Consider the following 27,276-nt stretch of genomic DNA (forward strand, 5'->3'; position numbering starts at 1 on the left):
TGGCTTTACATATTATGGTGGTCTACATTGACTTTATACATACATAAACATTCTCGGGTCATAATTTCCTATTTAATTTGATATCATTAGGATTTTAATACGGTGTTACATATTATAGGTGGCCTAAGTCTCACATTGTGTGATATGGGATGCTCGGGGGGTAATTGGGTTCTTTTCCCCCTTTTGACAACTAGTTTATAAGGGAAGGTTGTGCTTGGGTGCTTATCATTTTTTTTATCATCCTTGGACTATAAATACCCTTTATGCTCCTTTTTTTTTAGATTATTGGTATTGATGGTATCATTTAGTTGAATCCCAAGGATTTTGTGGGATTCTAAGAATTCATGGCTGTTGCTGATTTTCTTCCTCTTAATTCTATGAGCATTCTATTCTTTTAGTGAAATGCATGTTTTGTTTTGATAGAGACCCAAATTTAAAAGAAATTGAAAATGTATTATTGATTGAAATAAAAACAACAATTACAGAGAATGATCCCTATAATCCCAGAGCAAATGCTCCTCGCAGAAGAGATGCAACCCTCTCTCTCTCTCTCTCTCTCTCTCTCTCTCTCTCTCTCTCTCTCTCTCTCTCTCTCTCTCTCTCTCTCTCTCTCTCTCTCTCTCTCTCTCTCCCTTTCTAATATCTTTCTACAAAACTAGCTTGTAAATTAAGAGGTGCCTCTATTTACAAACCTTTTTTAGGTTTTATCTCTGCACCTTCTCATGCCCAACACTATTAGCTTGGTGCGTGGATTATTTGGTGGTTGGTCTGAACTTATAGACTCTGATTTGGGATTTAGGTTTTTCCCAATAGTCCAAAAGTGGGTACAACAGCAGAGAAAATATTGATCTTATTATGGATTATGCATATTTTGAAACAAATGATTCTTATCAATTAGAAATAAAACAGATGCAAAGCACTATTTTGGGGGACTAAGAGCAATACTTAGTATATATTTTGGTGGACTGGCAACATATTTAAGCAATTATTAATTTAAAGTGTATAAGCTTGAGTCATAGTAGCACTCTATACCTAGAGTATTTTCAGGTTCTTCAAGGGCATACCCTTCCAAGAGGAGCACTTCAAACCTAAATATTATTTGGTCTACATGAATGATGTCATTGCTTAGTTATAAAGTTGCATTAGATGTGTTCCTTAACATCAATTATGATACTTCTATTAGGCATTTGCAAGAACAGTTATCTGCAAAAATCTGGATGTGGCTTCAAAGGTAGCTCTTATGAATGGTTTGAACTGCATAACACTGGAAGGTTTGCCTAGCTCTTTGCATGGGTCTACTTAGAGTGGATGATCATTGGTTTTTACTTTGACAAATTGTTGTCTGTCTCTTTACAGGTGATCAAGTAAGCAAAAGAGGTAGTATGACCGGAGGATTTTATGATCACAGACGAACAAAATTGAAGTTTATGAAAATCATTAAGCAGTGTGCTGAAAGTATTCACATTAGCGAGGAGAATTTGGAGCAAGTTAAAGTTAACATACAAGATATCCTTTAATGTTAGTTAATATACATTCTTTATAAAAGACATAACAAAATTGAGCAAACAAAGTAAATCATGATGCCTTGATTATCATCACATGTTTGAAAGGAATAGCTCATAGAGTGAGATGGCAATTGGTAATGTGTAACCAACAGTCATATTTACTTTGTGCTTTTGATTTTCTGTGATTAATTGCAATTTCTATAAACAGTGACTTTGTTATGTTTTGACCATTATTTTTTCCTGGCATCATGGACATATTCATGGTGCTGTCTTAAATCAATGTTTTTTGATTAATTAAGGGGCATTTGCTTGCTAAACTGGCTTTATTAGAAATATGGCAGGCTGAGCTGAAGGAAATACAAGGTTCTACGTGCAATTTTATCACATGTAAAATTGGCCAGAATACAAACAAAAAAAAAAATTAGATTATTATTTATTTTATCTTATGCTGAATTTTTTGTTAGAGGCGCTTGATTTGTTTTTGACGTGGTAACATGAAATACCACATCTCCATTAGTTGTGATTCGTTCTCTGATGCCTATGCTATTTCTTTTTGTAAAAGTCATTTTCCCCTATGGTTTTGTTTTCACTGAACTGGTCTCACAGATAGACCAAAAGATTAATGAACTTGTTGGTGAGCAGCAGAAGGTTGATGCTCAATGTGCTCATTGTAAATCAGAGATAGAAGAGCTCAAGCGGGACATTGCTAATTCTAACAAACAGAAGAAATCATTTTCTAATGCACTTGCAAAGAAGGTGACATTGAATTTCTCAGATTATACTCAATCATCACTCACGGGCTTTGTTTCTATTGGTAGTTGCTTGTGAGGCAGTTCACTGCTAAATTGATTTTCATATTTTCCGAAACTTCTTGTAGGAGAAATCACTTGCTGATGTCCAGAATCAGGTTGAACAGCTTAAAGCTAGCATTGCTATGAAAAAAGCTGAGATGGGCACAGAGCTCATTGATCATTTAACACCGGAGGAAAAGAAACTTTTGTCAGATTTGAACCCTGAAATAAAAGACCTTAAGGAGAAGTTTGTTGCTTGCAAGACTGATCGCGTTGAGGTTATTGGGTGAACTATACCGAGTTTCATAATATGCAAAGGACTATTGTTACCATTTTAACTTTAAATTTTGCAGAGTGAAGCACGGAAAGCAGAGCTGGAAACTAATCTAACCACTAATCTCAAGAAAAGAAAACAAGAGCTGGAGGCTGTGATATCATCTGTTGATGCTGATTCCATGCTCGTTGATGCTGAGTTGAAGAGGAAGGAACTTAGTGATGCTAAAATATTGGTTGATGATGCATCAAATCAGCTTAAAAGTGAGATCTTCAGCCAATGTTCTCTTTTATCTATAGCTCAAATTGGCGTTCCTTGTTTGACCAAATATTTTTCCTCAGGTGTTATTGATAGTATACATAATCGAATCCGGAAAATTGCAAAGATCAAAGATGAAATGAATAAATTGAAGGTATTGCTCTTTTAAATTGATTGATTGTTTGTGCTGTTTGTTCATAATGACGAAGTTATTTAGCTGCAGTCTTTGGAGGACGAGTATGATAGAAAAATTCAGGAAGAAGCTAAAGAATTAGAGCAATTGCTGGATAAAAAAAATAGATATTCGGCTAAGGAAGAAGAATATACCAAAAATATAAGGGAACTGGGCCCATTGACATCGGATGCTTTTGAGACGTAAGGCTTGCTTTGCAGCACATTTTTACTTTTCTTACTTTTTTGTGTGTAGAAGATTTTTTTTTAGAGGGATATGATGAGATTAATCTATGTAAACATTCCATTATCAACATTCCATTCTCACTTCAAAGTTGATTGCGTGTGCTTCCTAAGAAAGCCTTGTGCTCTTGCAGATACTCTGAGATTCTCTTCAAAGGCACATTTTCTTGAAAAGCATATTTCTTTTGACTCTTGTGTCATTTATATATCGCATTCTCTACTTGATAATAGAAAAAGGCCAATAGCATTCTCTACTTGTTATCCATATATTGGCTGTGTTTTATATTTTTTAATAAATATTTAATGTCTAAAAGCTTTTGTGATAAACTTGATTACTTTGCTTTGATATTTTAAATGTTTGACTACGATATAAAGTTGTTACAAGTTTATGGTTTCTGCATTATAGTTTACCATTTTCTCTGTACTTTGTTTTTTTCTAATTTTAGTTGACTCTTTCCCTTTTATCATTGGCCATGATAGCTACAAGCGGAGGAATATGAAAGATTTGCAAAAAATACTGCATACATGCACCGATCAATTGAAACAGTTTAGTCATGTCAACAAGAAAGCTCTCGATCAGTACATAAATTTTACAGAACAGCGAGAAGAACTTCGGAAAAGACAAGCTGAACTTGATACAGGAGATAAGGTATACTGTCATTTCAGTTAAGGAAGTTCTTTATAATTTTTTCCGAAGGTACAAAAGTCTTTGATGGCCAAATTTGCCTGACAAGTATTGCTGGTTATGCACTTTATCATCTAAAGGTTTTTGAACAATTGATCTTTCATGTCTGTGAATGTTGTTGCATCTTTATGTGTCCATGAATTCGGTCTTGTTGAACACTTGCCTGCAAGTGGAATAACCTATTCATGTGATATTTTTCTTAATGAGTTTCCATTTTCTGATGTTTCGTCTTTCTGTAATATATTAATCTGATTTTCGGTTTAAGCTTGGGTTTGAGTGTAGGACTGATTCAACCAACTTTTGCATGTGTGATTGCATTGTGCGCAACATTGCTAAATTGTTTAACTTTTTTGCCATTAAAATAATTGCAGAAAATCAGAGAGCTAATATCAGTTCTCGATCAACTGAAGGATGAATCAATAGAACGCACTTTCAAAGGTGTTGCTAAGCATTTCGCTGAAGTATTCTCTAAACTTGTACAAGGGGGCCATGGTCGTCTGGTTATGATGAAGAAGAAGGTTTGTGGCTATTATATAATGTCTTAGTGTCTCCCATTGATTCGTTTTTTTTTTAATGGCAAAATAATATTATATTATATATAAACGACAAAAGTACAACAGAGTATACAGAATACAAGGGGTACCAGAAGTCCAATCCACCAATACCTAACAGGCACACATGTAAGCAAATGGGCACAACAACAACAAAAGTAAACACCTCTAACCTCCGACCACAGAGAAGATCCAAAAACCCCTTAGAGAGAGAGAGAGACAAAGATCAACCACCAAGCGGACAAACACAAGAGGCCTCCAATCAACAAGACCTCATGAAGACCCAGATCCACACCCCACCAAATTTTATCAGTTCCAACAAAAAAATAGGGTGCATACCCTATTCATAAAAGGAACAGGGGATGCCAAAATTTTTACGTAGAAACCATTTCCAAGATAGAAGCTTCACCCTATCGACCAGACACCCGGCAGATAAAATTCCTTCCGAAAACAGGACATCGTTTCGCGAGTTCCAGATAGTCCACACAATAGTTTACCAAATTAATAGCCACCCCAATCTATTTTTCCTACTCACACTCATACCTAGGAAAATATCAAACAACCCTAGATGACCACGAGGGGACACCTACTCGACACCCAACCACCGAAGAATAGCATACCAGACAGGTGATATATGGTTACAAGAGACAAACAAGTAATCAGCTCATTCAAACCCTAAACCACAGAACACACACCTAGATGAATCAGCATCCGTAATGACACCCTGCTGCCATGGATTATGACGAGTCGGCAACCTATCCTAAAGAAGTTGCCAAGAAAAGGCTGCCACTTTTGAGGGGGCCCAAGTTTTCCAAACTTTTGGAAGCAGATGTAATTCCTCTTCGGAGATGAACACCTCGTCAAATATGGATTGACGGAGAACTAAATAAGTTGACTTAATTGAATAAAAAAAAAATCACTTGGATCATGCCTCCTACACCAAGAATCGTCCGCAACAGAGATTGGTGATCTGATCAGAATATCAAGAAGATTTTCCAGAAGGTTAAGTTCCTAGACAAAGAGATCTCTTCTCCATCTTAGGTCTTATGCCCACTGGCTATCAACCAAACTACCCATCTCCCCCACCGAACTAGTACTCTGGGCTGAAGCTTGAAAAAGCCTTTGAAACTAAATCCTTAAAGGATCAAAGCAGAAGGAAGTAATGAGGCCATTACCAACCTTTCTAGTCACCCCAACCAACCTGAACTAGCATCTACAGGGCCTCCTAGTAAGGACACATTCCTCCGCCAACCGGAGGCCTTCCTAAGACCCTGAGGCCTCCCTCCAAGATGAGGGGAGGGAGATAACGAGCCATATCTCACCAAGATTATATCTCTCCAAAGACCACACCTCCTGAGATTAATTGCCATCTCCAATTACCGAGCAGCGCTAGTGGATTGGTGCAGGTTTTAGAGTTATGCCACATCATAAAAAATGGCGGAGGACCAAAAAGACCCAAAGGTTATAAAAAAAAAGGGGACCAAAAACCCGGTTTTAGAAATGGGGTACCAAAAGTGAATTTAAGCCTAAAAATAAATCATGCCCACCTTTCTTATTAGATGCTCAATAGCCGGTCTTGCTAAACTCTTAGTTAAATTTCGGTTTTTTGTTGATGTTTTTGAAGATTTTCTTTTGTTTGCTTGCTCCTGTTTGCATGTGGTGGTTGAGTATTGCTTTATTTCTATGTATTTACAAAATTTGTGAGAGGAATCTCCAGAGATAAATTGATGTTTTAACTTTGTTACTGTAACTCATGCAAATGGTATTTCTATATTTTATTTCCTTTTTCTCAGGATGGTGATCATGATGACGACGATCAAGTCGAGGATGGTCCTCGGGAAGCAAATCCAAAGGGGAGAGTAGAAAGGTACATTGGAGTGAGAGTGAAGGCAAGTGTATTCAATTTTTGCTTCTTTATTTTTATGTAATGTTTGTATCATAATGTATGGTGTTTTTCTTTTCGAATGTTAAGAGTCAGAAAATGGAATCATGTGTAGAATATTAATATTCATGTCTAGAGATATAGGGTATGTTTGATTCGCAAAAGGGTAAGTACTGTGCATAATAACATGGAACAAACTTTTAAGGTACTTATGTTGTGTACATGTTTAGTGGACACTAAAAGCACAAACAAAATAAGGTGCAATTTATTGCAATACCCTTTATGAATGTAATTGTTAATTGAGGGGAGAGAGAGAGAGAGAGAGAGAGAGAGAGAGAGAGAGAGAGAGAGAGAGAGAGAGTAATTTTTAGTAGAGAATAAAAGGGTAATAGCTCGTGTTTGGTTTCAATTTTTGTCCGGTTCCTTATTTCAGAAAATCAAACACATCCATATTTTCAGTTCGTTTTGTTTTCTGGTTGGCATTTAGAGAGAAATTACATTCAATTGGTAATCAAATAAAAGCAAAATTTGATATCATTGAAACTAAGACGTGTCCTGTTCTTCGACTCTTTAGTAATTGTAAAGCCCACACATGCGTGTTATCTCTGCCACATTTTGGTTGCGAATGTGAACTTCATCGGTTGCCCCTGCATTGCTCCAAAAATTCAAAGGTTCATATTCCTAGTACCTGATATTCGTAGACATGTTTATACTTTGCAGGTCTCTTTTACTAAACAAGGGGAGACACAGTCCATGAAGCAGTTGTCCGGGGGTCAAAAAACTGTTGTTGCACTTGCACTTATATTTGCCATACAGAAATGTGATCCAGCTCCCTTTTATCTATTTGACGAGATTGATGCAGCATTGGATTCACAGTACAGAACTGCCGTTGGAGGTACCCATTTTATCATTGTGGATACTATCTTGTCATGTCCAATGTTTGTTCTTGCATTTTTTTTCTTTCTTTCTTATGTATTTACTGCATGTTGCATCTGCCACTTCATAAAGGGACTAGTGATATTAAAATTTATTCTTGCATTTTATCCTTGACTGTCATAGATCTGATCCGGTGGATGGCAGACAAAGAAAACACTCAATTTATCACTACAACATTCCGTCCAGAGCTAGTTAATGTTGCCGACAAGATATATGGAGTAACACATAAAAACAGGGTCAGCTGTGTTAATGTTATATCCGAAAATGAAGCTCTAGAATTCATTAATCCGGATAAGATATAAAATGTACTGAATAAGGTAACATTATATATAACTAGATGCTAGCCCACACGTTGCTCGGTAGAATTGAATTAAATAATATTATGTTTGTTAAGATCATGAGTTGTTCAACTAAATATGTTGATCGAGAAAATTGAAGAAAAACGAAAAATTGCTTACTTTATGGCATTTTTTTTTTAATTTCATTGGTAATATGATTAAGTCCCATGGCAGGGTCCTCTATCCGCTGACCTACCATGCCGTCTTTCTGGAACTTGTGATTTTCTTTGATATGATGAGTTAAGCGATTCGCAAAGCTGTTAAAGAAGAAATCGACAAAATTAATTTTGATTATTCAACATTGTGATAGTGTATCGAACTACAATCTATTTTTGACAATGAAACTTAGATTGCTGCACAATCGGCTTTCCATTCGATACCATTCGGATCCATGCTAACAGATTGCCATCCATCGTCAATTATAACAACGAAGCAGGAATTCCACCTTCCTCAAAACTATAAACAAAAAAGTTAAATTTCACAAATTAATGTCGATGACTATGCAATGCAAAAATCGTGTAATTTAGACCACTTTCGGCGGAAAGAAATAACACCTTTGTAGTCCTTGCTTCACATTCTCTGATGTACACCAACCAAACCAGTTAAGCATATCTGGCATCTGAATAATACAAGTAGGTAATGAATTTTAGGATTCAACAGAGCCATGAAACTTTTGCTATAAAGAAGGAAAAAAAGATATTAACCTTCTTTCGCTCGCGATGACAGAATGTCTTCAAGTGTTTCTCAACAGTCCTGAGTAAAAAATACATAAAACCAATGATTCTTGTTAATTACATGTTTATAGGAAACACAACAATGTGCATCCAAATAGTTTGGTTAAGCTCAAAAAGCATATTACTCGACTTATAGCTAAATTAGTTTTTGTTGGATATGACGCATAGTTACTGATAATAGTAATCTATGGGCAGTTGATTCGAGCGACGGTTCAGGGGTAATCTTGTAAATTGGATCATAGTATTTAAATACAAGTTGTACTCTATAAACTTTTAACTTGAAATTGTAATATTTGTCAAAAAAAAAAACTTGAAATTGTAAATTGTAATACAAAGGAGTGGCAGTCAGAGACGTAGAGAATATTATGTTGTGTTGTTATGAAGAATACATACGTACCACTTTCGACACAAATCTTAATTTCATTTTGTTCCTTCCAAAAGAGGCAACAAAGCACAAGTACCCATTCTTTGTGTCATCCACCACATCTTGAACCGGAAAAGACTCATAAACCTTAAACCCCTGAAACAACAAAAACACCAATAAAAACCAAAACTTTAAAATACTTGCAAACATAGTAAACATAAAAACCCAAAAGGGGTCACTTTAATCCTTAATCTACACAAAGTGTCAACACAACAACATCAAAATAATCAAATAACTACCTACATTTTTTCATTATGGCAACAAGGCCGTTACGGTTAGTTAAACCATACAGTTACGCACTCTTTGCTTATCTCAATGCTTCAACACCTAAACCTTCCTTTCTCCGTCCCTTCTCCTCCCCACGCCGCCTGTCTCTTCTCCTCCGCCAACGATACCGCCTATAAAGTTCCACAATAATTCCATAAGAAGCTCAAAGTCTCCCGATATGCAATGTGTGTTGGATTCTTAGGTTGAAGGTTACGATCAGGTTAGTTACTATGCTTGTTTTTTGCACTCTTGTTATGGAAGAGTGTTTGTTTGGATAAACAACTTATTTGCAGCTTATGACATAAGAGTTTATCATGATAAGCGCTCATGTATAAGTTTATATAAACTTTTTTTGTAGGAAAAAGTAAAATAAACAAAAATTGTTTTTTATATATATATATGGTATGGGCTATTTTCATAAGTTGTTTTCATAAGTTCTACCAAAGATTCTCACCAAACTTATGTCAGTTCAAACAGATGTGTTTGTGTTTTGAACTAAAGGAGCTTTATTTGTATTATTAGGTAGAGTCCGGCTTGGTTGCCACGGGTGCTTCTGTGTGGGTGCAAGGAGTTGTTTGTGGTTAAGAGCCAAGGAACAAAACAGAAAGTGGAATTGAAGCTCAACAAATTAGTGCTGGTTAGTTCTCTATTTTAGACAGAATCGCGTTTTAGAGTTATGCTTTTACTTGGTTTTTTGTTACATTGATATAATAACTGAAAGGAGCAGTAGTTCTGCAAATTATTATGCTATTTCATTTTTTTTTTATATATAGATGTGTTAATTGACTCATTTAAAAATCTTTAATAAGTTTGCAATAATGAAAAACTTTGGTTTCGTATGAAACTTTGGTTCAGGTTGGCAACAGTGATCCCTCCTTTCCCATCCAAAAGAAGAGAGTCAGCAGAGAATTTTTAAGAAAAAAATCACATCTTCGTGCAAGGACAAATACTTTTGGTGCAGTATGCATGGTTTCCTTTTCTTTAGCATATGTTTACCTTCCTGCTTACACCTTTGCTTCATTATGCAAAAAGGAATTGATCCCCTTTTACTGTATTTTTTTAAAAAGAACTTTCAGTATTTTTTAAAAGGGGATTCAAAGTAGTTAGGTTGGTTAATAAGCTCAACAATTCATTTTCTCAATTCCCATTGTGGATTCTTGACATTCGGTTACTAGTATATTATTCTATTATAAGATAATCTGATTTTTGTTTTCACTGTTATTGTAATCTTTTGATGGTGTCGAATGATTTCAGGTTGCAAGGGTTAGGAATGCATTGACCTATGCTACACACAAGTTCTTCCAAGAAAATGGGTTTGTATGGGTCTCAAGTCCTATTATCACAGCTTCAAATTGTGAGGGAGCGGGCGAACAATTTTGTGTCACTACCTTGGTATTTACAGTTTCATGCGATACTTCTCTTTGTATGAATATTTTTATCTAATTTTATGTTATTGGTTCACTTTAAATGCTGAATGCATAACTATTCTACTTGTCTTCACAGCAGCCTCCTGATAATTTTCTCCCTTAATAAAGGAAATTAGTTTCCATGACTTAAAAATGGTGCCAAGAAATTGCTATGAGTCCGTCATAGATATTTGCACTGATTTTGTCTTATTACACATTCAGTTTTTTTTTTCCCTGTTAAATTTACAGATACCAAATTCTCATGAAACCGCTGATTCTCCATTGACGCTATTCCCAAAACGAACAACAAATTAATTGACTGGTCAAAAGTAAGTCATAAGCATATCTGTACTCTTTTGATATCAGTTAACAGCCAATATGAATGCAATATGGTCACTGTATTTTACATACTCTAATTCGAGCCATTCTGTGTATCAGGACTTTTTTGGAAAACCAGCATTTCTGACCGTTTCAGGTCAACTTAATGCGGAAACTTATGCCACTGCTCTTTCTGATGTATACACATGCCACCTTCTATTAAATCTACCATTTAATAACTGGTAATTGAAATAAACTGAGCCTTTACCCATGCAGGTGTATACATTTGGTCCCACATTTCGAGCAGAAAATTCTAACACATCAAGGCACTTGGCTGAATTTTGGGTCAGTGATTTCTGTTTCTAAGTACTCCTCCGTTCTCAAATATAAGCAAAATTTGGTCCGATACATCAAAACTTTCTTCGACCAATTTTTGCTTAAATTTGAGACTAGTGATTGAGTCTTATTTTTCATTCATATGTATGTCTTGTGAAATAAAAATCAAAGAATAAGCATCTTTTTGCTTCTTCAGATGATTGAGACCGAGCTTGCATTTGCCGATCTAAATGATGACATGGCTTGTGCAACTGCCTATCTCCAGTTTGAAGTATGTAACCTTTCACAATTACTATAAAATTACCATGCTCTTTAAAATGTTTTTTGAAGCTCAATTTTATGTTATTTCTCATATTAAAACCTGTATTTGTTTCTTGAAGATAAGGCACATTCTCGATAACTGCAAGGAAGACATGGAGTTTTTTAATACATGGATTGATAAAGGAATAATTGATCGATTGAGTGTATGAGCTCTCAGTGTAACCATCATATTACTGGTCTTTTGTTGCATTGTGAATACGATGTAGCAGAAAAAGACGTTTTGCAAATAACTTACACTGAAGCGGTAGATCTGCTGTCACGAGCAAATAAGAAATTTGAATTTACGGTAACTCAATTGTCAATTTTTTTCAATCTGTAACAAACCTTTTCAATATGCAGTCACTTTCATCTTGTTCCTTTTTTACCTATTTTTTTTGCATTTGTGACTTGCCTTTGTCTTCCCTAGTTAAACGAGGAAACTCTATATTACACTCTAGATCACAAGAAATAAAGATGGATAGCAAAAGAAAAGACAATCATCTAGAAAAGTTTGTTATAGTGATTGGGCAACACCAGAATCACTAATTTGTTAATGTGTTTTGTTAAAATTTAAACATTTCAAAAAGTTAGAGTATGTGCTCTTACTATCATGTTTTCACATATTCTTCATTACAGTCGGCAAATTGAGGCACATGATGTAAATCAATTAGGTTAAATTGAGTTGGAAAATTGTATTTGACATATTTTTCTACTTGGCTGTGTAGGTGAAATGGGGTTGTGATCTGCAGAGTGAACATGACCGTTATATAACTGAAGAGGCCTTTGGTCGATGCCCTGTTATAATCAGAGACTATCCAAAGGCATGCTATTTTTCCCCCTCATTTTCTGTTCATTATGTTCAAGCTGCAGTATACATTAAACAATAGAAGACGGCATTGTAAATATCATTTAAAATGGATGAGACTGTAAATGAAAGAATAAGAACTTTTGTCCTCGAGGCAAGCTGTAGAGTCCTCAAAAAGTTAAGAATTTTTTTTTCAACATTTTCAGGATATTAAGGCATTTTATATGCGACAGAATGATGATGGAAGGACAGTTGCAGCCATGGACATGTTGGTTCCAAAGGTAATTTATAAGTTGTCTAGTCTATATAATTACCGTCAAATAGCGTGTGTAAATAACAAATTCTCAGTACTAACCAAAAGAGCAGAAACTTGGGTTCGGTGAGACTTAAAAAAGGAGGACCTGTCTTGTGTCTGAATAATGTTATTAAGCCGGGCCACAGATTGTCTGTCTAGTGAAATAACACTGGAGTTATTCCAAGGTGAACTATGTGCCGGTTGTTATGATTTAATTTCATTCTCTCCTTGTTAGATTGGTGAACTTATTGGTGGAAGCCAAAGAGAAGAACGACTTGATCATTTAGAAGCCCGTTTAGATGATTTAAAGCTCAATAAGAATGCATATTGGTGGTATCTTGATTTGCGGCGTTATGGTTCAGGTCAGATGTCTTTCTCTTAAAACCTCTTTCCTTGAGTTCTCTCCACTGTCAAATTATGAACCACAGTTTCAGAGTTCATATAGAACATTCCGATAACACAGATCACTTTTTTGCTAATCATTGTTCTATGTCATTCCATTTTTTGGGTCAACTGCCCTCTTCAACAATACTACCACTTTCGCAGCACAAAAAAACTGTGATTTTCCGGACCCCTACCATATTGAAATGTCAAAACTTAGTCGCACGAGTTCTTCGCACATACATATGCATCGCTCATGCAGCAGTTTACTACCTTTCTACTACTTCATAACTCATGATAGTGACTTTTAGTGTGTCTTCTTGGGTGCAGTTCCTCATGCAGGATTTGGTTTGGGATTTGTAAGACTTGTCCAGTTTGCAACAGGAATGGATAATATAAGAGACGTCATTCCTTTTCCTAGAACACCTGGCTCGGCTGAGTTCTAAAGCAGATTTAGTTGAGTTGTGAATTGTGATTATATTTTTGAGTAATATTCACTGGTTTTTTATAGTTAACTTACATGTGGGAAAGAGGTACATATATACCAATGCTTATACTTACTTATAACATAATTACCAAAAAAATGTACTCTATTTAGATAAACAACTTATTTAAAGCTTATAGTACAAAAGTTTATCATGATAAGTGTTATATAAGTTATTTGAAGAGTATATATGATACACGGAAAAAAAAATGAGACATGATAAATAAAAAAAATCTGACAGTAACACAAGTTTTTCAAACACTCTTAGGTTTCACAAAAATTATATAGAATTTATATGATTTATTGAGATCTCCATTTAAATTTCAATCAGTTAGAAAATGTGTAAAAAATAGTGTTTGAGAGGTTTGTTAATAGAAAAAATTGTGATGTTCATTCATTTTGTTTCCAGTTAAACATTACAAGAAATAGGTACTACAAACATTTCTCGTCTACATAGATATTAGATAGACTCATTAAATTATTTGACTTATAAATCAATAGAAACATTCCATTGGTATAACTCTCTCTCTGCTACTCTCAGATCAATAGTCACCAATCCAGATTCTTCCTCATAACTAAAATCCACCTCTTCTGAATCAACGGTAATCAACTTCGGCGGAGTTGAAGAATAAGCACCGAATAAGCCACATCCGCGCACTTTCACAGAAACATTTGCACTTCCATTAGATCCATAGCTAAACTCTTTAACAGCTCCTCCTGAATTGAACATCTTGATTAAACCAATAGGAGCAAATTTGACACCATTTGGTAATTCCTTCACAGGAACTACCGTAAAAACTTCATATTCTCGCGATTTCATGGTAATCGGGATAGAAACATCCTTTGGAAGGTAGACTACTTCACCTGCAAATTAACATCATAGAGAAAGATACCATTAATGTAAAAACTAAAAATGAAACAGAATAATTTTGTTAACTTCGGTAATAATCTTTTAGAAGCATGATGTGAAGCCTTAAAACATACCAGATAGATGGGAAAACATAACAGCGTCTCCTGTCCATTTATCATCTGCAACTATGGATAAATAGTCGATATCTTTAGCCCTAATGATCCCGGTGACTGTGCCTGGATTCTCGTCATGGATAAGATTCTTCTTTCCAACTTTGCACCACCCAGCACCTTGGCAATTGAATACACCAACAACGCCGGAATAGTCATTCATGTTCCATATCTTTAGAAGACTGCAATAACACAATCCAAGAGTAAAATACAAGCTAATATATCAATTGGTCACATATATTTAGGTAGCTAGAGAATTGTGGATTCTTTACCTCTTTCCATCTCTAGCAGGATCGGCAAATAAGCAATCTTTGGTTGGTCTTCCTGGAAGTTTACCTCGTAATATAGAACCATCAGGAAGTACAAGCTTCTTCAAAAGATTAAAGTCATGGTGTCCAGGCTTGTCACTGCACAACATTACAAATTCAGAAGGTAAGATATTGTTTATCTAATGAGAGTAATTTTGATATACTATCAACAAATCACAACTATTCATATGTGCGACTTTAATTCAGTTGTGTGCACAACATTTGGAAAAGCGAAATTATCATAAGAAATTGTCACCTGACATAAATAGGACATCCTCCAACAGCTCTTGCAGCAGCATGATATTCAGCCATTGGATGTAGACTCTAAAATGCATAAAAAATTAAAAGTTAATTAGCTCATGAAGAAGCTAGCACATACTTAAGAAGGATCTGTTTTTTAACAGCTTACATGAAACATGTCCCAATCTGGCTGCATAAATTCACCAAGGAAAATAGTATTGTATGCAACTGACGCAATGTGAATAGTGTGTGATGCAGGGTCTCTCGGCCAGAAATCATCTGATGCTCTAATAACAGCCGAACGCTTTGCACTGCACCATGTAAATTCATTTACGAAAGTCGTTATTAATGTTATAATAAATCTAGAGGAATTTTCATAAAAAATCATTCGCTCGAGTTTTTGTATGTAATCCTACCTATATAATCCGTCTGTGTTGTGACTCATGCAACAAATGATTCCATTATCAGGAAAGTTCCTAGAGATCGATGCCTCCAAGGCCTGATGATATTTCCTTGCTAGTTTCACTCTCCCACCATGTCCTGCTCCAAGAGTTTCAAGGATGTTCTGAACATCAACTTTGACACCGTCGATACCAGCAGATGCTAGATACGAGTGGAGTTCATCGTAAAAGTGATAAACTTTCTCAGGATTCACAAGGCCAAGACCATTAATGGCAATGGTATCTAAAGCTTCATCTGGTTGATTGGACTTGACTCCAGGAGATGAGATAGGGAATGTCATCTTTGACTCATAGTGTTCCATGCCACTAGTATCGGGTTTAACACCTCCCCAATATCCTGTTATCGCATGCCAAACGTACACGTGCCTATAAACAAAAACGATGAAAATTTTGCAAAGATCATAAGTTGTTGAACTAAATATGTTGATCGAGAAGATTGAAGAAAAACGAAAATTTGCTTACTTGATGGCATGTTCTTTTTTTATTTCATTGGTAATATGATTAAGTCCCATGGCAGGGTCCTCTATTCGGTGACCTTCCTTGCCGTCTTTCTGGAACTTGTGATTCTCTTTGATATGAGTTAAGCGATTCGCAAAGCTGTTAAACACGAAAGCAACAAAATTAATTGTGATTATTCAACATTGCGAAAATGTATCGAACTACAATCTATTTTTGACAATGAAACTTACTTTGCTGCACAATCGGCTTTCCATTCGACACCATTGGGGTCCATGCTAACAGATTGCCATCCATCGTCAATTATAACAAACTTAGCAGGAATTCCACCTTCCTCAAAACTATAAACAAAAAAAATGTTAAGTTTCACAAATTAATGTCGATGACTATGTGATGCAAGAATCTTGTAACTTAGACCACTTTCGGCGAAAAGATTTAACACCTTTGTAGTCCTTGCTTCACGTTCTCTGATGTGACATTGGTATAGAAAGCATCCCATGTACACCAACCGAACCAGTTAAGCATATCTGGCATCTGAATAGTACAAGTAGGTAATGAATTTTAAGATTCAACTAGGCCATGAAATTTTTGCTTTAAAGAGGGAAAAAAGATATTAACCTTCTTTCGCTCGCGGTGACAGAATGTCTTCAAGTGTTTCTCAACAGTCCTGAATAAAGAAAAATAAAACCAATGATTCGTGTTAATTACACATTTATAAGAAACTGGAAACACAACAATGTGCATCAAAATAGTTTGGTTAAGGTCAAAAAGCATATTACTGGACTTATAGCTAATTTAGTTTTTGTTGGATGTGGCGCATAGTTACTGATAATAGTAATAAATGGGCAGGTGACTCGAGCGACGGTCCAGGGGTAATCTTGTAAACTGGATCATAGTATTTAAATACAAGTACTCTATAAACCTTAAACTTGAAATCGTAATACAAAGGAGTGGTAGTCAGAGACGTAAATACAATTGGTCAAATTTTGTTATCAAACATCCTGTGTTCATTATTTGCATTTTTCGTATCTTTATTCTTTTGAATTGGGTTTGCTGTGCCTGTTCTAACAATTTTAAGCTAGTTACCTAGTTAAGTCCTAATACTGGGCTAATGGAACATGTTCTAATTCAGATCACTTCAGAAGATTAAAACTTGAAGCTTGCTTCTAAAATTTTAACAACTAAATAGTACTAAAGTGAATAAAACCAAGCAAAGGCTCAAATATTTAAATTTCCATCAGTGATGTAAATTGTAAACAGAAAATTAGACATGTCATTGAAACTCACTTGACAGCATTTGTTATAACTTCATAAGGATCTGATCCGGCCCCAATAAACACCAAATGAGTCCCATCAAATTCCTCCACATCGGGACATCCTGTAATCACCATGCATATATAACAAACATTAGTCTCAGCATTGTAGTCCTACCTGACTTGATGAATTAGTCTCACAGTTTGGCGCAGAGGATATCCACGGTACATAAAAACCATTAACAAATTAACGATATTATGTTGTGTTGTTATGAAGAATACATACCACTTTCGACACAAATCTCAATTTCATTTTGATCATTCCCTTGAAGAACTGCCCTAAAATCTCCTTCCAAAAGAGGCAACAAAACGGCGTAGGTGGAACCATCTTGGTCTTCTTCTCCATCAATATCACAACCATTGTGTGCTTCAATAAGCAAAAACTGTGTCTCAATGGGAATTTCTTGTCCACAAGTACCCATTCTCTGTGTCATCCACCACATCTTGAACCGGAAAAGACTCATAAACCTTAAACCCCTGAAACAACATTAAAAATCAAAACTTTGAATCACTCACCTTAACTATTAACACTAATAAACATAATAAACATCAAAAACCAAAAGGGGTCACTTTAATCCTTAATCTACACAAAGTGTCAACACAACAACATCAAAATAATCAAATAACTACATACATTTTTTTTATTATGACAATATAAAACAAAAACATAGCAATCACAACCAAACAAAAAAACACAAATTGAAAACAAACATCCTAAACATAGTTTGAATTTGAACTAAGGTGTTCTTTCTCGCAATAATTATGCATTAAAAAAAAATCTAAAAATAAATATACAGATGAACGAAAGGTAAATGGACAGCGTTGCTAATATAGCAAACCCAATCCTTCCGGAAACAAAAATGAAAAACAAAAAAAAATAAAAAAAAAAATCTAAAAATCAAAAACAGAAATTTTGCAAAGAGAGACAAGAACATACTCAAGCTTGCCAATAGGAAAAACTCTGCGGCAACCCTTTTGATGAGATTCAACACCAATGAATGCACCATTGAGCAATGAACCACCAGATGGAGGAGTAACAAGAACATTATCATGAACATTACTCAGAACTTTCTTCCCTAAAACCATTAAGTTTCTATCAGAAACAGTAATTCCTGCTCCTACAGTCATCTTTTTTGTTGAAAATGAAAACAACCCTTCAAAAGATTTGAACAGTTGCAAAGGAATCACAGAACAAACAAAGGGAATGAACCCTTTAGCAATGTTCTTTGTTCCAAATGCAAATGATAAAGAATGAAGGAAGGTGTGAGGTTTGATGAAGCGGGGAATGGTATTTATAATGATCTTGAACTTTACAAGTGTATGAATTTTTTATCATCATCATCATCATGATATATTTTTGTGGTAAGGATTTAAAATATGTATATAGTTTATAACTGCGGTCAAACACTTTTATTTGAATTTAGACCTGAGATCTCACCATCTAATCTGGTTCGAGATCAATTTTGATATCAAGTGGTTTTAGTCTCTTCCGATTGTAGTTGCGGATGATCGTACTGTGATTCTGCCTACCAAGTCCAGCGCCAATAACCACCGAACAAACTAACGATCGGTAGTTTTAGTAGTCTTTGGTTAAGAAAAAAAATAGAACAAGATCTTATGATCGAATGATTGCTTAAATGATTGATGATTAAATTAATTAAAATTAAGTCATTAATCCATTTACATACTCAACTTAACTTGATAGGCCTTATTATGTTAAGGGTCGTGCTAAACGGTGCTTCCGAACACTTGTTAAGCATACTTAAAAAGGAAATAAAAAATAAAATTTATATTGAAAAGACAACTTTTTGTACTTTTGAGACATTGAGTGCACGCATTTCGAAACAAAATTTCTATTTTAACATGCTTGACCAGTGCCCGGGGGCACTGTTTAGCATTTTCCTTATGTTAATATTACTAATGAAATTTACAAAAACAAATCAAATTAAGTAATACTTCCCCGTCATAAAATATAAAAAAAAAATTATCAATAAAAATAGATGTATTTAGTTCCAATTGTGAACTAAATACTTTAAATTTCTTTGTTTTATTTTTACTTATATTTTAAGATGAAATGAACATATTTCTTCTAATTTGCAAAAGAAAAAAAAAAACAATTATAAATGATTTTTTTTAGCAAAAATTTCTAAATGATAAAATGTCCTTCAAGAATAGTTTATTAAATGTATGTTTTTTATGTATTTAAGACTAACATATCCAATAAAACAATTTTTAATAAAATTAATATACTTTGATTGCTATTTTGTATTAAAAAGTTAGGAAAAAACTATAAAAAATTTAAAATAAAGTAAAATCATAACTTTAATAAATTTTTTAAAACTTAGAAAAATGGTTGATAATTTTAGGAGTGATAATTGTAGTAACACGTAATGCTGTGTCAGCCAGGTTGGGATATGGTATAGTGCCCAAAATATTAGGAATTTTTCTCTTTGTTTTTTCAACAGACAAAATGAATTATTTATTAACACCAAATTGTTTACGGTACAAGTGGTGCCACTTTACATTACATCCATCCATGAATGATTATAAATTTTCAATCTAGAAAAGATTGATTGTCGTCTTTGCCTATAATATAAAATATATATCATATGCCATGAAACTTTATCTTATTATTTTCTTAGATGGCAACAACTTGACACATATGATTTATACATTGGTTACAGTTTATACGTTGTATGTGGTCCTCTCTATTTTCATTTTTGGAAGCTAAATTATATTATTATTATATGGTTAAAGGGGTGGTGGAAAGTGAAATTAAAGCAAGATGGGAACAAATACTAATATATAAGGTTAAGAGGATAGATTAAATTTACGGACTATAACTCAATTAATAGGGATGTTGTATTTTATATGTAGAATCGATATTCGCATCTGAAATCTTTCACTTATTTATTTTAAAAGGTGAATTTCAAGTGATTAAGCTACTCAACTATAAAAAATAGATCAAATAATATGAAACAATTGGAGTCCTTCTTAGAGAAACAATTGGAGACTTAATAGTGGTTATAAAAAAATATTCAATTAGTCCATGTGAGCTTAACTCAGTTGGTAAGGACATCGCACTATATATGCATGAGCCCGAGTTCGAACCCGGGACACTCTACTTATTCGCTTTTAAGGTGGATTTTCTAGTCACTAGGCTACTTGACAAAAAAAATATTCAATTAAATTTATATTTCCTTCTTTATTCATTTGTCATATAGTGTAACCGTTTTTAAAAAGAAAATACTTCTCCTTTTATTGTGCAAAAATAAAAATGGTTTTTTAATCTTTTTGTGCTCACTTATGCATTGCTTACATAGGATTGAGCTTATTAATTAATATATTTGCAGCTTCAAAAAAGAAAAAACTTTGTTGACACATGTGAAAGTATAGGGAATCGAATTCCCCACATATAAGCATTAGTTAGTTTATATGGTTACAAAAATAAGAATTGATCAGATGATCAAAAATATTGGTTTCTTTAGTGTGAATATCATCGTGAAATCATGATCATCATTAAAGAGTTTTGAGGGTTGGATAATTCAACTAATTTGAACTAAGAATGTAAAGGTTGATATATAGAAGAGTTTAGATTCAAACTCTAGTGAACACGAAATATTAACATAACAATTAGTTATTAACATTAATTTGTTCATAAAAAATATAAGAGAATGCGTATAAAAAATTGTTTCACTCATGATTTAAATTTCATTTACATGTTAATAGTTTCCATCAAATCAGAGTCATGCTATGTTATGAACAACTTTTTAGTTTTTCATAACTTGAAGAGATAATTGCTAAAATCTACTAACAAACTACACTAAATCTAAAATAACAAACTTCTTAATTCATTTTGCTTGATTATTACATTCATCTAACGCCATTATATATAGACTAGAAATTGACATATTCTCTAGCATCTCATCCTAAAGAGATATCTAGAACATTCTAGATAATGAGTGACTCACTAATAGAGATGAATGATCTAGAATCCATGAGTGACTAGTTGGGCCTATTTCATTCTCCGGGCCTATATTCATTATATGCTAACTGTTAAATGGGCTTGAATTTCATTCCAAAAGCTAGTTCGAAGAGTGAGGGTGCCGAAACACATTTATACACTCAACACCTCGAAAATTTGAGGAATGTGAGAATCCAAACAATTTATTGACAAGAGGATTAATGTGAAAACTGAACTCATTCTTATTCTGATGAATGTGTAAAAAATGAATTTCTCAATTACATTATAGAAGGACTTAAGCCTTATATATTAAGCTATACGGTAACAATAACTAACTACTAATAATATGGTAACTAATTATTTATCAAACTAATTGAACTATTTACAAGCTAATCTAAGTATAGCTGATAGCTCCCCTCAAGTTGGATGGTGTATGCTGCACAGTCCCAACTTGGTCATCATAGAAGAAAAAGAGGGAGAGTGGAGGGGTTTGGTAAACACATCAGCCAGCTGTGATGTGGAAGGAACTGAGAGTAGCTGAATCAATTTGGACTGTAATTTTTCACGGATGAGATGACAGTCCAGTTCAATGTGTTTACTGCGTTCGTGAAAAGTTGGATTTTGAGCAAGGTATATAGCTGATTTGTTGTCGCAGTAAACGGAAGCTGATCGAGGAAGAGTAACATGAAGGTCTTGAAACAAATATTGCAGCCATTGTATTTCACAAGTTAGGGAGGCCAAGGCACGATACTCTGCCTCAGTGGAGGAACGAGAAACAGTGTTTTGCTTCTTAGATTTCCAGGAGATGAGAGAGTTACCGAGTAACACACAATACCCAGTAATAGAACGTCTGGTATTGGGGCAACAAGCCCAATCAGAATCAGCAAAGCCATGAAGTTGCAGAGGACTTTGACTGGAAAGAAGAATGCCTTTAGCAGGACAAGACTTTAAGTACCTCAAGATCCTTGTGGCAGCTTGATAATGAGGCACTAAAGGAGTAGAAACATATTGACTAAGGTGTTGGACAGAGAAAGAAATATCTGGCCTTGTGTGGGTCAAGTAAAGAAGCCTGCCAATGAGTCTCCTATATTCAGAGGGGTCATCAAAGAGAACACCATCAGTGGTAGATAATTTGGTGTGTGGGTCAAAAGGCACCACAGCAGGCTTAGAACCCAGAAAACCAGTGTCTTCAAGCAACTCAAGGGTGTATTTTCTTTGATTCAAAAAAATACCAGAGGAAGACCTTGCAATTTCCAGTCCAAGAAAAAAACGAAGTTGGCCAAGATCTTTGATCTTAAACTGTTGATCAAGGAATAGTTTAACAGACTTGATCTCTTCCATTGAAGTGCCTGCTAACACGATGTCATCAACATAGACCAATAAGGCTGTAAAAGAAGAACCATGAGATTTGACATAAAGAGAATGATCTGCTTGAGAGGTCTTATAGCCCAAAGAAAGGAGAGCAGCAGAGAGTTTGAAATACCATTGACGGCTGGCTTGTTTTAGCCCATACAGAGACTTGTTTAGTTTGCACACCTTAGAAGAAGAAGAGGTATCATAACCAGGAGGAAGTGACATGTAAACTTCCTCATGGAGATCTCCATGTAAAAAGGCATTATTGACATCTAACTGCTCTAAATGCCAACCTTTAACTGCAGCAACCGCAAGTAAGGTGCGCACAGTGGTCATCTTAGCTACCGGAGAGAAGGTATCAAAATAGTCAACACCCTCCATTTGAGTATAACCTTTGGCCACAAGTCTGGCCTTGTATCTCTCTATTGTTCCATTAGCATGATACTTGATTTTATACACCCATTTACAACCTACGGGAACCTTTCCACAAGGAAGGTCCACAACAGTCCAAGTTTTATTTACCTCAAGAGCTGCAATCTCAGCATCCATGGCCTTCTTCCAACAGTCAAATTTGGAAGCTTGGGTGTAGGTTTTGGGCTCAACAGTAGAAGAAATGGAACAACAAAATAATTTGTAATCTGGGGAACAATTATTATAAGACAAAACAGAAGAAAGAGGATAAGTAGTATTTCTTGAAACATGGTTGGTACAACCAGAGATATTACTGCAGTGGTAGTCCTGTAAATAGCCAGGAGGTCTTTTGAGGCGTGTTGACACTCTGGAAGGTAAAGGTGGGGGTAAGGCAGAACTGCCAGAATCAGAATTAGGTGAGGCTGCTATTTGGTTGTGCTCAAAAGGAGAAGTAGGACTAGCTGGATTGATAGAGATAGGTGTAGGATTGGAATCCAAAGTTTGATCTATGGATGAGGTAGGTGTACTTTCAGACAAACTAGTGGATAAAGGAGAAGTATCCACACAAGGGTTATGAGAAATGTCCAACGGATCATCATAAAGTGGGAAAGTAGGAGAATTATTTAATGCAGTAGGTTCAGGTACAGTTTTAAAAGGAAAATGACTCTCATAAAAGACAACATTTCGTGAAAGAAAAATGTTGTGAGAGTGAAGGTCATAAAGTATATAGCCTTTAGTGCCATCCTTATAACCTATGAATACACATTTGCGTGCTCTAGAATCAAACTTTGTACGATGGGCTTGCAAGGTTGTGGCATAGGATAAGCAACCAAAAACTCTAAGGTGGAATAAAGTAGGTGGCACTTTAAACAATAGTTCATAAGGAGTTTTTGACTTGAGTAAGGGGCTGGGAGTTCTGTTTATAACATGGACAGCATGTTGGACACAAAAAGTCCACATAGTGAGAGGAACATTGGATTGAAAAAGGAAGGACCTAGCCACATTTAAAATGTGTTGATGTTTACGTTCAACTACACCGTTTTGTTGGGGGGTCTCAACACAAGACTTTTGGTGAATAATTCCTTTGGATAGAAAAAAATCAGTTAAACCAAACTCAGTACCATTGTCAGATCTAAGACATTTTAAAGATGTATGAAATTGGTTTTCAAGGTAAGCAATGAAGTTAATAATGTTGTTTTTAGTTTCACTTTTGTGCTTAAGAAAAATTACCCAAGTAAATCTTGAGTAATCATCAACTAAGGTGAGAAAATATTTGTGTCCTAAAAGTGAAGTAGTGGAGTAGGGACCCCAAACATCAGCATGCAATAATTCAAAGGGAGATAAAGAATTTGTAATACTATGAGGAAAAGGAAGTTTCTTTTGTTTAGAGAAATGGCAACTGTCACAAGGTGACATGTTGTTTTTACAAGGTACAAAGGGAAATTGTTTAGAAATAGCTTGCATGCCAAAATCTGATACATGGCCTAATCTAGAATGCCACAACTCAAAAGAATTAGAAATTGAGTTACAAGAGTGAGTCATATCAACAGTATCTATCACATACAGTCCTCTTTGCAACTTAGCTGTACCAATCGTTTCCAGAGAATGATTCTGCAAAATCTTGCATAAATCAGTAGTGAAACTTAAATGGCAATTATTTGTACTAGCTAGTTTGGTGACAGAAATTAAATTGACATGGAAACAAGGGATATAAAGAACATTATGTATAGTGATTGAAGGTGAAATGACTACACTACCAGAAATAGAAGCTAAAACTTGGGTGCCATTTGGTAATGAAACAGGGACAGGAACTATGTTTTGGTGTGAAGTAAAAGAAGCCAGATCAAAAGTAATGTGATCAGTGGCACCAGTATCTAATATCCAAAGAGTAGAAGTCTTACCAGTTTGGTTAGAGGAAGGAGAATGCAAAGCAAAGGGAGAAGTGGTTACAGAATTGGCCTCAGGCTGAGGACCAAGCTTTGACTGTTGAAGAGCTTCAAGGATGCCTTGATACATCTCCTGTGTAAATTGAAAATTGGACTGAGTAGAAGAACCTTGTTGGATAGATTCTGAGTTAGAAGTATTTGAGGTATTATTGGCCTGAGATGATGATGAATTCTTGAACTTGTTTGTCTTGTAACCAGGAGGATAACCAATCTTTTCAAAACAATTTTCAACGATGTGATTCGACTTGCCACAATGTGTGCAAAGCCGATTTCCACCTCTGAAAGAATTTTGCCCCTTTCCTTTGTTGTTACCTCCTTTGGCATTGAAATTGTGCTGATTGGAATTGACTTGCATAGCCATAGCAGATTCAGATGTGGCTTCAGAAACAGAATCAAAATTGGAGCCAAGTAATTCACGTTCTTGTTGAATAACAAGAGAGAAAGCACGATCAATGTCAGGTAGAGGATTCATCATCATAATTTGGGATTTCGAGTGCGAGAAACGTTCATTCAACCCCTTGAGAAAGCGAATAACATAGTCTTGATCGCGATAAACCCTAACAGACTCAATACCACCACAGGAACAGGGAATGGAGCATGTACAACAAGGAATTGGACGATAATTTTCTAACTCATCCCAATAAACTTTCAATTGAGTGAAATAATCAGAAACATCAAGAGTACCTTGGCGAAATCGGTACAAATCCTCCTGTAGATCTGAAATGCGGAAAATGTCGCTCTGAGAAAACCGAATGCGCAGATTCTTCCAAACACCAGCAGCAGAATCGATCCAGAGAACTGATTTTGCGATGGAATCAGAAATTGATCGGTGAATCCAAGCTAAGACCATGGTGTTGCAACGAATCCATGGTGCATAGAGCGGATCAGAAACGGAAGGTTTCGGAAGAGATCCATCGATGAATTTGTCTTTGTTCTTTGAGATTAACGCTATGTGCATCGATCGGGACCAAGTGTGGTAGTTCTTGGCCGTTAGAGAAGGAGAAACAAGAACGAGCGCAGGGTTCTCGTTCGGATGCAGATAATACGGATTCGCAGAGTTCGTAGAGAAATCGTTGTAGTTCTGGAGCGCCATTGAAGAATCTTCAAGAAAGAAGAAGATTAATCGGCGAAGAAGATGAATCAGTGAGGAAGAAGAAATCAAGATTCAACCGTTTTTGGAGAAGATGCAACAATGGCTACCAGAACTCGTGTGAGCTCTGATACCATATTGACAAGAGGATTAATGTGAAAACTGAACTCATTCTTATTCTGATGAATGTGTAAAAAATGAATTTCTCAATTACATTATAGAAGGACTTAAGCCTTATATATTAAGCTATACGGTAACAATAACTAACTACTAATAATATGGTAACTAATTATTTATCAAACTAATTGAACTATTTACAAGCTAATCTAAGTATAGCTGATACAATTTCAACACATCGTCCCACCTAGTGTGGACTTGAGTCTAATTCCAACATTGCAATGATGCAATCCTTAACCCAAGGATGATATATACCATGTTAAATGAACTTAGATTTCATTCCAAAATCTAACTTGAAAGGTGATGGTGTTCAAACACATTTATATACTCAATAGTCTGAAAACCAGAGTAAAGTAAAACTGCAAACAATTTCAACACTAACACGTACTCTCCCTTAAAACACATATTAAGAATCAAATGTAGAAATTTATATTCTCTTGTAAATTGTGACCTTGGAACACATGATTTAGTAACTATGAAAATATCTACGTCTTAATCGTGAACGAAGTTTCAAAGATGGGTTGGTATGATAAGAGACAAATATATCCAATGGATCTAAGTACACGTGACCAATTGATATTTTGAGAGCAATTTGACTTGAGGTTCATTCATTGTCTTTTGGATGGTTAAGGAAGAAATAGTAAAATATTAAAGAGGAGTGTAACGTTAGAAATAGGATTCACCAAGACTTTACGTGGCAGTGACGTGGTGGCTAAGATTCCAACTCACCACAACTAAGATCCAACTCGGCATTTGCAAATTTTTTTATTTTAGACGAAGTGACAAATACAACTAAAATTTATATATATAAATATAAAAAAAATTGAGTAAAAATGTTTGGTCTTAAAATATCGATATCTTTTAGTTGAACTCAGGGATATCATAATGGAATCAAATTCTACAAGTGCCTTAAATTTGACTGTAGATTATTCGTCATATAATCATCATTATGCTCCCTTGATGGTCACATTCACACACACACAACACAAGTATGCCTTGATCCATGGTTTTGAAGATATGTAGTGCTTGTGATTGATGATTCCGCTATGTTGTCTTTGTGTTTGTATATACTTAATAGAATAAATCTCAACACATTCTATTTAAAGTTCACACCACATCTTAACACAAAATTTTAAAATATTAGATTTACTGT

At 35.0% G+C, this 27,276-nt stretch overlaps 2 protein-coding genes and 1 pseudogene across 10 annotated transcripts in view; 2 read left to right on the forward strand and 1 right to left on the reverse strand.

Moving 5' to 3' along the window:
• Positions 1 to 7,928, forward strand: part of LOC123924325 (structural maintenance of chromosomes protein 3-like) — a 27,037-nt gene extending 19,109 nt beyond the window's left edge. For 8 of the 9 annotated variants that reach the window (XM_045977177.1, XM_045977179.1, XM_045977172.1 and 5 more), the window contains 12 exons: positions 1,184 to 1,271; positions 1,357 to 1,506; positions 2,110 to 2,261; positions 2,383 to 2,574; positions 2,650 to 2,833; positions 2,912 to 2,982; positions 3,046 to 3,203; positions 3,723 to 3,891; positions 4,299 to 4,445; positions 6,272 to 6,367; positions 7,081 to 7,255; positions 7,420 to 7,928. In XM_045977177.1, the coding sequence (XP_045833133.1) occupies positions 1,184 to 1,271; positions 1,357 to 1,506; positions 2,110 to 2,261; positions 2,383 to 2,574; positions 2,650 to 2,833; positions 2,912 to 2,982; positions 3,046 to 3,203; positions 3,723 to 3,891; positions 4,299 to 4,445; positions 6,272 to 6,367; positions 7,081 to 7,255; positions 7,420 to 7,598 (1,761 nt within the window). In that variant the 3' untranslated portion in view covers positions 7,599 to 7,928. The remainder of the gene's footprint in view (positions 1 to 1,183; positions 1,272 to 1,356; positions 1,507 to 2,109; positions 2,262 to 2,382; positions 2,575 to 2,649; positions 2,834 to 2,911; positions 2,983 to 3,045; positions 3,204 to 3,722; positions 3,892 to 4,298; positions 4,446 to 6,271; positions 6,368 to 7,080; positions 7,256 to 7,419) is intronic. The other variant, XM_045977180.1, reaches the window with a different exon arrangement.
• Positions 7,929 to 9,237: 1,309 nt separating this feature from the next.
• On the forward strand, positions 9,238 to 13,518 carry LOC123924329 (annotated as a pseudogene).
• Positions 13,519 to 13,752: 234 nt separating this feature from the next.
• On the reverse strand, positions 13,753 to 18,744 carry LOC123924326 (probable galactinol--sucrose galactosyltransferase 1). Its single transcript, XM_045977182.1, has 13 exons — positions 18,120 to 18,744; positions 17,409 to 17,659; positions 17,157 to 17,247; positions 16,488 to 16,536; positions 16,312 to 16,403; positions 16,103 to 16,210; positions 15,876 to 16,010; positions 15,369 to 15,779; positions 15,122 to 15,263; positions 14,969 to 15,036; positions 14,677 to 14,811; positions 14,369 to 14,586; positions 13,753 to 14,248 (listed from the first exon to the last, which is right to left on the reverse strand). The coding sequence occupies exons 1-13, from the start codon at positions 18,308 to 18,310 to the stop codon at positions 13,872 to 13,874; spliced, it is 2,268 nt and encodes a 755-aa protein (XP_045833138.1). The 5' UTR covers positions 18,311 to 18,744; the 3' UTR covers positions 13,753 to 13,871.
• Positions 18,745 to 27,276: the final 8,532 nt, after the last annotated feature.

This window comes from Trifolium pratense, linkage group LG4 (assembly GCF_020283565.1).
Source record: "Trifolium pratense cultivar HEN17-A07 linkage group LG4, ARS_RC_1.1, whole genome shotgun sequence".
Lineage (NCBI taxonomy): Eukaryota > Viridiplantae > Streptophyta > Magnoliopsida > Fabales > Fabaceae > Trifolium > Trifolium pratense.

Bases quoted from the DNA above. Each gene is read 5' to 3' on its own strand.
- LOC123924326 (XM_045977182.1), bottom strand. From the start codon at position 18,310: ATGACTGTAGGAGCAGGAATTACTGTTTCTGATAGAAACTTAATGGTT. The intron at 17,660-18,119 runs GTATGTTCTTGT...ATGTTGTTTCAG, and splicing joins TTTCCTATTGGCAAGCTTGA to GGGTTTAAGGTTTATGAGTC. The intron at 16,404-16,487 runs GTTAATATCTTT...TGTACTATTCAG, and splicing joins GTCACCGCGAGCGAAAGAAG to ATGCCAGATATGCTTAACTG.